The sequence below is a fragment of the Danio rerio genome, chromosome 18 (assembly GCF_049306965.1).
Source record: "Danio rerio strain Tuebingen ecotype United States chromosome 18, GRCz12tu, whole genome shotgun sequence".
In the NCBI taxonomy this organism is placed as follows: Eukaryota; Metazoa; Chordata; class Actinopteri; order Cypriniformes; family Danionidae; genus Danio; species Danio rerio.
This window is the reverse complement of record NC_133193.1, coordinates 35210473-35222506: the sequence shown is the minus strand read 5'-3', so window position 1 is coordinate 35222506 and position 12034 is coordinate 35210473. Positions and strand designations below refer to the sequence as shown.

Here is a 12034-nt window from a genome sequence, read left to right as displayed (position 1 = left end):
TTACCAGGCGATTCCATTCTCTTAACCACAGGGCTAAATGAGAAGGTATGGTTTTAAGACAAGGCTTTTCCTCATGTTCTAGGTGTTTGATAATGATTCCAATTTCTGGATCTGCTCTCTGTCTTTCCCTTAAATCTTGCTCTGACAGAAGGTATATCTCACCAGATCAAAAAGTTTCTTCCTGCTGGAATGATTGAGGTAAGACATTTTCACCAACAGCAAGAGATTCTACAAGGGTCACTGGTTGGTACAAGGAATCAGTGTGACTGTTTGACTGGCAAACTTCATGACGTTCACAGATGGCTTTTATTGCTTCTGATGAAACAACTGCACTTTACGCATCTGTGAGGTGATGATAAGCAAACTGTCGGATTCTCTCTCTCTCTTTTGTTGTTTCTAGATCATCAGGCATTGCTTCTTGTGGACGTCTGGATAAACCATCCGCATCCTGATTTCTGTTTCCAGCTCTGTACTGAATTTTAAAGTTAAAAGTTGACAGACTCGACAACCACCTGTAGCTGGTTGCATCCAGTTTGGCAGAGGTTAAAACGTATGTCAGCGGATTACTGTCCGTCACCACTGTGAAGTCAGCTCCATACAGATAATCATTGAATTTAGCAGTGACTGCCCACTTCAGCGCCAGGAACTCTAACTTATGAGCTGGATATTTCGCCTCACTCTTGGTAAGACCTCTGCTTGCAAAGGCAATGACTCTCTTCTGCCCATCTTGCTCTTGATATAGGGCTGCACCAAGGCCGGTGGTACTGGCATCGGTGTGCAACACATATGGCAACTTTGGATCAGCGAATCCTAAGACTGGAGCAGATGTAAGTTTTTCAATGACAGTGTCAAACGCTTGCTGACATTCCAGAGTCCACCTTTCTTCAAACTGTTCCTTTGGATTAAAGTACTGTTTGGTCTCATCTCTCTTTTTGTTACAATGCTTCTGCAGTGGTGGATATCCTGCAGTAAGATCATTGAGTGGTTTTACTATTTTAGAGTAATCTTGCACAAATCTTCTGTAGTACCCTGAAAATCCAAGGAAAGATCTTAACTCCTTTATTCGGTCTTGGCCAGGTTTTTAGGGCTTCTACTTTAGATGGATCAGTTTCCACTCCATGTTGAGAAACAATGTGGCCCAAGTATTTAACAGAGGTTTGACAAAACTTGCACTTTTCTGGTGAAAGCTTTAATCCAAACTCCTTAAGTCTTTTAAGCACTTGCATTAATCTCGTCTCATGTTCCTCCAAAGTTTCTGAGAAAACAATGAGGTCGTCGATGAACACAAGAACTTCCTTCCGGTTCAAATCTCCCATACAACGTTCCATGAGCCGTTGGAATGTGCTTGGTGCGTTTGTGATTCCCTGTGGCATCCGGTTAAATTCCCAAAAACCTAGTGGGCACACAAAGGCGGTTTTTTGCTTATCAGCCTCTTCCATCTCAATCTGATAATAGCCTGACTTTAAATCAAGGACTGAAAACCATCTTGATCCAGTTAGGACTGAAAAAGCTTCTTCCAGGTTAGGAAGGGCGTACGCATCCTTTATGGTCTGGGAGTTTAACTTGCGGAAGTCAATACACAGGCGCACAGAGTTGTTTTTCTTCCGTACAATGACTATTGGAGACGAAAATGGAGATTCTGACTCCCTGATGATACCTGCCTCCAACAGTTCTTGGAGATGCTTCCTTACTGCATCCACATCTTGGGGATGAATTGGACGAGCTCGATGCTTGAATGGTGTTTCATCATTAAGCTTTATTCTGTGTTTTACTTTATCAGTGTGTCCGTAATCCAAATCATTTAAAGCAAAGACATCAGGCATGGTGTTCAACACAGAGGTTATTCTCTTCTTCCACTCAGGTGAAAGTGGGGAGTTTCCAAAATCAATTGGGATCTTCTGTTCGTTTAACTCCATCTTCTCATTTTCAGCACTTTTCTTAGAAATTTCTCTCTCTACGATTCGTTCTACAGCATGAGCTTCAGCAATAATAGCCATTGATGGAATGATCAGGTCAGTTTGGGTTTCATTTTTCACCAGAATTGACAACTGTGCAACACGTTGTCTTGCCACTAGAAGACCACCAGGTAAGTGAGATGACATAGGTGACTCCACTGACACCAATTTCTTAAACAGAGGATTTTTTAACTGCATGACTCCATCCAACACTACAACACATCCTGCTGGTATTATCTCTTGTTTTCCTTTCAACCTTACAGATCCCACAGTTTCAATGGAAGCTTGTTGGTTCCTCTTCTCCAGTACATTTATGACCGCTTGATAGCCATAAAAGTTTGACTTGCAGGCAGATGTTTCTCCTTCAGTATAATTGGTGTACAGCACGTCCAGTGAGTTTGTGCCAATAAGTATTTGAGGTACAGTTGTTAGATCAGGAACTATCAATGCCAGGGTCGGGATTTCAGCTTCTACACCAAGAAATTCTTTGGGAAACTTTAAATTGAGCTCCACATAACCCAGGTAGGGTACAGACTGGCCATTGGCTCCTTCAACTTCGAGTAGGTGCTCCACTGACTTCATGGGGTGTCTGGATAGATGCTTTTTATAATAGGACATTGGAATTGTGGTCACCTGCGATCCGGTATCTAGAAGACAGCTGACTACTTTTCCCTCAATTTGAATACTTGCAGTGCATCTTGTTCCAACCAATCTTGCAGGTAATTTAGAAGTGCTGTTAACATTTTGCTTGTAGCTATGTTTCTTTGGGCATTGTTTGTTTACTCCAGTCTCTGTTCGTCCCACAACTGAGACTGATCTCAGTTTAAAGAATTCTGTAGATCCCATGCAGCTTGTCTGTCCCTCAGCTCACGGCGCTTTTCTTCAACTCTTTGGGGGTTTGGAGCATTTTTGCAGTGGATTGCTAGATGACCATCTTCTCCACACTGAAAGCAGTAACCAGGATGAGGTCTATTGGTAGAGTTCCAGGTGGGTCTTTCCTCTTTATGCATCTCTGGTCCCATTACCTTGGGTCTGTGTCTCACAGGGAAATTTTTAGAAACTGGAGATTTCTCAAAACATCTCCCTTGCACTACTGGTACAAGATGAGCCTGTAGTTCAGCAACTTGTTTCTTCAGTTGATTAAATTCATTGGCATCAGAGGAAGCTTTCTTTTTATTTTCTCTGATAGGGTCAGCCATCATCGAAGAAATCTTGGCCTGCAGCTTTGCGACTTCTTTCTTCAGTGCATCCAATTCAGACTGATCAGATTTACTTTTAGGCTTAGCTGACTTCTGCCTCAGACTCTCATGATTGTTCTCTTCAACTTTGGGCTCATCAATTGCATCAGCATAATAGACAGACTGTTGGTGAGTGGCTGTTCGGAACTTGACTGGAAAAGAAACATGCTTATTTATTCCAAGATGTTTTTTCATTCTTTCTTCTTTTAACAACAGTTTGTCTTCTGCAGTACGGATGAGTACGATGAGTTCAGCAAAAGAGGGGGGTGCGGCTTTTCTTCGCTCCAGCTGCAGATCTGAAATCAAATTGTTGTCCCAGCAGCCACGACAGAATTGTTTGAGAAGATAGCCTTTGCGTTCAGCCTCTGTAACACCACCTCGTCGGATTGTAGCGCTTAACATTACATGAAGACGATGCAGGTAGGCTGACGGTTTTTCTCCCTGGTTCTGCAGAGTGCTTATAAACTTCACTAGCAGCTCATCAGCATCCTCCACTGAGCCATACACAGATTCTAAAAGTTCAAGGCATTTGGTTGGTGATACATCTGGACCAACATGCCGGACAACATCTGAGGCTGGGGGCAGCAGGCTGTCAAGAATTTTTCGGGTTTTGTGCGAATCAGAAAGGGACTGGTCATTAATCAGAAAGTCAATGCTGGCCCTCCAAGTTTCAAAATCTGGTTCAGTGTTCTGTCTTGGGCTTCTTCCTGAGAAGGCTTTGAGACGGTAAGCAGCATTTGAAGAATAAACGGCATCACTGGTTTTCACAACATGTTCTAAGACTACTCGTTGAATGCCAGGGGGATTCAGAGCATTTGTAGGTAGATTCAAGGATATGGTGTCTGCAGTACTAGCATTGTGGCTTATAGAATAGTAGGGTGACTTATCTGGTGTGCTTTCCTTGACAGGGTTTTCAGCTTCTGGAATCATTTGCACAGGTGTATCAGGTCTAGGGGAGTCAGATGCTGGAAGCTTCAAAGCATTCATCTTTTGCAGCTCCATTTGTAGAACATCCTGCAGAGGCTTTCCGCTGGATTGGGCAATGGCTACCAGACTCTCCAAGTAACCTTCAGTTAGACTGCTGCTGGCTGCAGAGGCATACACGCTCCCTAGGCTGCGAACATGAAAGACAGCATTTGAATCCTGTGTACTTTGGATATCCATAGGGAGAGAGGGCTCCAAATTACTCATTGCAGTATCACAGTCGAACTCCACAATTGTATTATGATGATATTCTGATTCTGGATTATCAATAAGTAAGTTACTTTTGACTGATCCATATCTTTTCAGATAATCTTCTAACTCTTCATCTAGAGCAGAGAGTGTTAAGCCACTGACAATAACAGAATTCTGAATTTCAATATTTTCACGCTTGACAATTTCCATTTCTATTTATTTTAAATGCTAAAGTGCAATAAATGATAATTAAAACGATTGAAATTTAGCTATTTACACTCCTAACTGGCTCACCAACTTTTCTGTAACCCTTATCTATGTGTTATTGATGCGTTTTCTATTGTGTTATTTTTACAGTATTTGCTATTTTCTTATTAGGACCAGATGTCAGAAGATTTTAATTCGCTCGCAAGAGTGTATAGAAATAACAACCAGTTTTAGATAGTCAAATAAGTCAGACTCAAAGATAAAGTTGAATAACTGAGGTAAGTATATTGTTTAAGCAAGTTGGATGAGGAAAACAAAATAAAGCAAATAAATAAATGTCAAAACAGTTCAGTTTGATGAATACTAGAATAAAACAATAAAAGATATAATGAAATCACCACTCTTCAGATGATAATCTCACTTCAGAAAAATTCAGTTTCACAAATCATATACAATGAGGAAGAAAAATAAAAAAAACGAAGGAAAAGATTGAATAAAAGTAGTAATTCAGAGTCCAAGTTCAATGTTCACACTCAAAAAGTTCTTTTAGCTCCAGTTCGATGTGAAAAATCCAAAAAATCAGTCCAGATAGAGAAAAAATCCAAAATTGAATAAAAACAAAAATATGAGCGCAGTGAAAGTGCAAGAATGTTTTGTCCTACCAGTTCAATGAGCAATGAATTAATTTACTTCCAGTTATGATCTTTCAGAAGGGCGGCTCGCCATGTCCGGACCACCGAGAAAGCATCGACGGCAGGGACAGATCGGGATATTGTAGCAGAAACAAGAAAGGGGAACACACGCACACACACAAAAAAACCCAGCCTTGATAAAACACAAAGCCAAAAGAGAAACAAGGATTAAAAACTCAATAAACATGTTTAAATAAAACACATTGTCTGTGTCACTCATTTCAGCATAGATAACATAAATGCTAGTCAGTCACATGTTCTCACTGAATACATTAAAGTCTATGTACACGGCTAGCAAAGCTAGCGTCACATGCAATACATTTCCAATGAAAAACAAAGAAAAATAAATGCAAATTCAACCAATGCACATTTTCGGAGTGCATAAACAATATTTACAATTATGTGGTAATAAAATAAACTCCAGATAAACATTTTTAAATAAATCATGCTTGCTTTCTATTCTAAACAGCTACAAAAACATGTCAAAACCAATTAACAGCTAATAATAATGATCTCTTACTCACCAAGGAAAGATAAAGATGAACAGGGAGAATAAAGAAGAATGTGTCTCGATTAAATATAAGTTTTCTATTCTCTCGATCGCATTAATATGCTCCGCTCGCACTTCTCTCGTTTCTATCACTTGTTGTCAGCTTTCTATCCTTAAAACCAGAAACTTTAGGGCTTTTCTCAGTCAATCACCGAAACAATATGATTTTTAGATCGTTTGGATTATCTAAACTTCTGTTTCACAGTGTCTAATGTCGTTCAATCTGCTCGCGCTGATTAATCAAAGTGACTCTCCTTCACCGGCAGCTCTCACACACACGCAAGGGGGCGGAGCTAACCTCCGACCTCCACCAAGTCAAAACTTTATTCTCTATTTATTATTAATATTTAAACACTATGTATATAATATAAATGAACTATTTAATATTTCTCCTCACAATCATAAAATAAAATGTTATAATTTAAAATAAACTATTTATAATTTGTTTTAGTGACCTAGTCAGTGAGCTGGGTTACAATGATCTGGTGGAACACTGTTTATTCGCTAAGGTCAGGGCTTTTTTCGGGCTTTATTAGTTTGCTGATACACGCCTAGCCACCCAGATAGCAAAATATACTCGGGCCAGTTCTCGCCTGCCGGAGACTTACCACTTAGACTGACTACCTCTGCTGGACATACTCCGGATGCCTATGGACTCACTGCCCGATTCCAGCCCAAGTCAATCGAGCCAGATGAGGTGGCTGAGCGAGCCGACGCTGCCGCATGGGAGCTGGAATCAACCCGCGACGCCGCAAGTAAGTTATGTGCGCTGCGGCCCGGAGCTGGCGCGATTGAATCTTCATTATATAAAACCCTCACCTTTGTTAACATTATTACAACCATTTGTGTTGATATAACAGCAACACAGGCTACTATGTAACTGCAAAGTGTAGCGCTGAGTTTACCCATTAAATAAAAATGCAAACAGCATACATCGCAAATATTCAAATAAAGGACAAAATAAATAACAATAAACCTGTATTGATTGCACAAGTATTAAATAATAATAAAATTGAATAAATTTTGTAGTGTACAATAATTAAGAATTTTAATATAGGCTAAATATGACAATAAAACTGCACAATAAAGGACAAATAAATTCATTTAAGTACAGGGAAAATACAGATGATCAGTAGCAGTAATTCTCTTTATGTGTCTAAAATAATAATCTCCACGTTGATCTCCTGTAAGGTTATTTGAACTTGCTTTACAGTACGTCGAATTTTAAGTTTCAGCATGTTTTTAAGTAATCTACTAAATTTGCTGTTATAAAACATTATTGAAACTGAATCTTATATAACCTAATAGAGCTGTAAATGTTAGATATTATTTATTTACATCATTTAATGTTGGCGTTTTATTTGAAAACTCCAACTAAACATTAAAATGAATGTAAATTCCTCGTTGCCAGATAAAATGAAGGCATCAAATAAACCAAATGAAAACAGAGGCAAAAAAATTAAATAAATAAACAATTCAAGCGAAAATCAATAAACAATATAATAGTGATGTTGCAGGCAGCAGATGGACATTGTATTAATACTGCAAAGTTTTTTTGCACAAATTAACAAATTGCAGGGTTGGCATGTGTAAATATCCTGTTGATATTTAGAAATCTTTTGTATTTATCTTCTAAACGCACAATTGTTCCCGCCTGGTAAATCGTTATGGTGTGTAGGCTATATTTTGGGTTCTGTTGATGGCTAATTAAAAATACAAAACCTTTCCAAAAATGTATGTGTTGTTTATATGTTATTGTTCATATTTTACAAGTGTTATTTCTATCCCTATAAAGATAACAAATACCAACAACCCTGTTATAGGAGAATATATTGTTCAGGCTAGAGTGTATAAAAGATCGTTTATTTCTGCAGTCCAGCATGTATTGCTTATATTGAAGTTTAACAGCTTACATCACAGCGTTTTTAAACCGTATATTATTGTGTGTTTTTAAATGTAAGTGCTTTTATTTACATCAGCGAGCTTTTGTTATAGTGCAAACACCGGCAGTCAAGTGAGAAGTTCGGGGGGCGTGGTTGATTTTACATAAAGCGTTTGGTTGGAAGCTCGATTCTGCTAATTTTCGCGGCTCCTCCTCTGGCTCCATTAGACAGTCCATCTACGCATGTCCAGGCTCCAATTTCAGCAGTCTTTTGTGACAGTTTGTGCTCGTCAAGCAGACGTTTTGCCCTCAAGGCGTTTAATGGGAAAAGGGGCTGTCACGTTGTCCATATTTTTTACAGTCATTGATTAGTACACTGTAAAACCCAATAAGTTAACTCAAACCGATTTTGGCAAACCGTTTAAGTTTTGAAACTAAATGGATGGAGTACTGTTATTGAATCATATGCACTTATATTATTTGAGTTCATATCCTCAAACAATTAGATTATTTGGAATTTATACAGATTTGAAACTGAACTTCATATGTTTGAGTTCAGTTAACTCTAGTTGACTGAACTCAAATAAAGTTAGTCGACTGAAATGGTCTGCTGCAATTGGTTTCCTCAAATAATTTAAGAAGCTATACAGTTGTTTGGACCTAATTCTTCTATTTCCTGACCACAAATACATTTGAACAAAGTAAAAACTAACATGTGTAAACAAGAAGTGCATAAAAAGGAGGTATTTTAAGCCAAATTTATTGAAATAATATGTTTTGTTTAGTCAAGTATATCAAGTACAAAACAAGTTAGCAAGTATTTAACAAATTGAAAAATCTTTGTTTGTGAATATCTCAACATAAGCACAAAAACAAAACATGCAATCAAAACGCTGGTTACTGGCGTAACTGTAGTTCTATGACTAAGTGGAAGACCGCCAGAGGCAGTGCTGAAAGCACTAGTGGAAAACCCCTCATGCTCGCGCTTGACCGAGAATCGAATAACAAGTTGTCACCTCGTCACTTGGGACGTGGCCTGAGCTATAATAACCCTTTAGCATGTCACTTCTATCTCTTAAATTATTCTCGCAATACCGAGTGACCAGAGATTCTGGCGGTCTTCCACTTAGTCATAGAACCAAAGTTACGCCCGTAACCAGCATTCTATTTCCTACCGCTCCAGACCGCCAGAGACAGTGCTGAAAGCACTAGTGGAAGACGAATACCTACGCAGTCACGAGGAATCCTTTTCTGAAGCTTCCGGGCAGGGAGACAACACTGCAGCACACACTGCTGGCAAAGGAGTCACATTTAGTCGGTAAAAATGTGAAAACGTACATGCTGAATTCCAGATTGCTGCCGCACAAATTTCAGAAAGCAACACTCCTTTGAATGCCGCCCAAGAAGTTGCCATGGCACGCGTAGAGTGGCAATGAACGGATAATGGGGCAGGTTGTCCTGTTGAGTCATATGCATGCAATATAACTTCTGTCACCCAATGTGCTAGTCTCTGTTTAGAAAGTGCAGCACCTTTGCGTACATCACTAAAACAGACAAATAACTGGTCTGTCTTACGTCAGGCTGCTGTTTTATCAATATAAGCTCTCAGAGCCCTGACTGGGCACACCTCCAACTGTATGCCATCACGATCCGATGGCAGTGCAGCCAACACAATTGGTGTTTGTGAATTGTGGAGACAAGATCTTGGGCAGAAATGCTGGATTAGGCAACAATAAGACACTACTAAAATCAGTATTTCAGCGCACACAATGGTCACTCACTGACAACGCATGAAGCTCACTCACACGCTTTGCTGTTGTAACTGCTAATAGGAATGCAGTCTTGAATGACAGCCACTTTATAACAGACTCCAGAATTGGCTCAAATGGTGATTGACACAGAGACTCTAGCACCATACTAAAATCCCATGTTGGACTCCGAACCACTCTTGGAGGACATAGGCGATTAACTCCTTTCAAACGGCAGCAATCAGCTGGTCAGACCCGAGTAAAGAAAAGCCAAACTCCGAACGGTGAGTGAGAGAACATTTTGTCCACTTTTAGGTGTGCTTGCAGGAGAAGCAGAAGCGCCTGTGGTTTTGTGTGTGTGTGTGTGTGCGTCGGAGGTCTGAGGTCAAGGCCTGGTTTCTGTCTTGCAGGCTGCTCCCACAGTGGAAAGTCCCGCTCTATACATTTCCTCTTTATGTTGCTTGTATAACATGCCCATATTAAGAGTGTCTTCCTTCTGTTGTATAACTTTTAAAAGGTCAGCCCACTATGTATATATATCCCTGCTCATCCTTATGTATCAGGCTTGCAGAATAAACCATTCTAACTACAGTTTGGTCTCTTCTCCTGTCTCCGGGTCGACTCGCTGAACTTCGCTGAATCTGGTGCCTAGTTTAGGGGATTCTTACAGACTTGGGGGCTCGTCCGGGATACATCTGATCAAGTAAGAGAATTTTTATTCACACTGCCTGTTCGGGTGTATCTCAGGGAATAATAGTTTTATCGGTACTCAATTAAATTTGAGTTATACGGTGAGAATTGTGTTCCTGTACCCAATTAGATTTGGGTTACACAACCTGGTACTCAATTGAATTTGAGTTGTACAGAAGAATTTGTGTTTCAGTACCTAATTGAATTTAGGTTGCACAAATTGGGGAAATAATCAGTTAATAATACAACCAGACGCACCAGCTTCAGCATAATGGGGCAGGGTTATCCAAAACCGGAACCCAGTGAAACTCCAAAAGAATGGATGGATAGATGTGGGTGGGGATTTTACACTGAACCCTGGCTGTCTAACTTAGCTGGGTGGACAGAGGGGCAATCTCAATGGAGAGACTTCCCCAGGGAAGGAACCTTTGACCCAGGTTTCCTTCAGTTAGCTTACAAATTGACGTATGAAGGATATGGGGATCCAGAATGGAATGATCAATATATGATGAATGGATATGACACATGGTATAAAATGAGCTCCATATGGAGGGATAAAAAGGGCATTTTTACACCCAAAACTGTTTTGAAATCTGTCCCCAAACCCAAAAGCAGAAGTAATACTGCCCTTATGGCAGATAAAAGGGGCTCTCTTGCAGCTGCTAAAACCACCATGACGTCACCGCCCCCTTATACGGGGCCTCCGCAATCTATTTCATGCTCTGCCAGTGCTCCTCCTACAGTGCCTTCTATTTATCCGTCACTGACAGAAATGATTAAGACTAAGGCAGACTCCCCTGACGGCGCTGAGGGCGCTGCCTCAGCCTCCAATGTGGCTGCGGTGTGGGTTGCTAAACCACGAGGGATAGAAATAATTCCCCCTTCACCCTCTGCTCTTAAAGACCTTATATCTCTTCTGCCCGAAGTGGACAAACCACTGCAATTTGTAGACATGCTGTTGCGCAGTTCGCGTCACTGCCAACTAATTGGGGCAGATTATCGATTTATCCTTCAAACCAAAATGGGTTCGTCATATGACGATGACAAAATAACAACAAAAATACCTGCTCTTGATCCCAAGCATGATATAGTACACACAGAGACAATTAAGGAGAAAGCAGATGAGGGTAAAAAGACACGCACTCGTATAAAAACCCGCCTCGCGTGGAAAGATGATCAGGAGGAGCTCCTGACACATCTAAAACAGCAGCATGCTACCACCTCTCGACATCCTTTCCATACAAGCATGTGCCTCCTCGCAAGACCATACTTACTGGTCTGAATGTGACGCCACGACTGATCCTAATGGTGTAATGCTAGATGGCAAAGGCCGCTTATGCCTGCCATCATCCTGTGCACCTTTTCTCGTCCGCGAGTTTCACGGTGTTACACACCGCGGCCGAAGAGGGGTCATAGACACAATGAGCTCCTTTTTATGCATCAATAATTTACAGCACCATGTCAATAATACGCTAGATAGATGTCTGATATGTGCTCAAAATAACATCACTAAACCTCAAGCTCAACATCAACAATTGCCCCTCCCTAAAACACCCTTTCAGGAGTGGCAGGTAGATTTCACACATCTGCCAAAGAGGGGTCCCAATAAATATCTACTGGTTTTTGTGGACAAATTTTCAAAATGGGTTGAAGCCTTCCCATGTGGTAAAGAAGACGCTAATACAGTGATCAGATGTTTGACAAGGGAAATCATTCCACGATATGGTATACCATGTGCCATTGATTCAGACAAAGGAACCTCATTTACCGCCAAAGTGGTACAGAACTTGGCAAAAGAACTCCAAATTAACTGGCAGTTACATATCCCATACCATCCACAATCATCTGGTATAGTAGAACGAACTAATAGGACCATCAAGGACAAATTAAGAAAGG

At 40.4% G+C, this 12034-nt stretch overlaps 1 protein-coding gene across 1 annotated transcript; it reads right to left on the bottom strand.

Moving 5' to 3' along the window:
- Window positions 1-2773: 2773 nt before the first annotated feature.
- Window positions 2774-6065, bottom strand: LOC141378818 (uncharacterized). The gene is made up of 2 exons (XM_073930304.1): window positions 5793-6065; window positions 2774-5401 (listed from the first exon to the last, which is right to left on the bottom strand). The coding sequence occupies exon 2, from the start codon at window positions 4577-4579 to the stop codon at window positions 2774-2776; it is 1806 nt and encodes a 601-aa protein (XP_073786405.1). The 5' UTR covers window positions 4580-5401; window positions 5793-6065.
- Between the last annotated feature and the right edge of the window lie 5969 nt (window positions 6066-12034).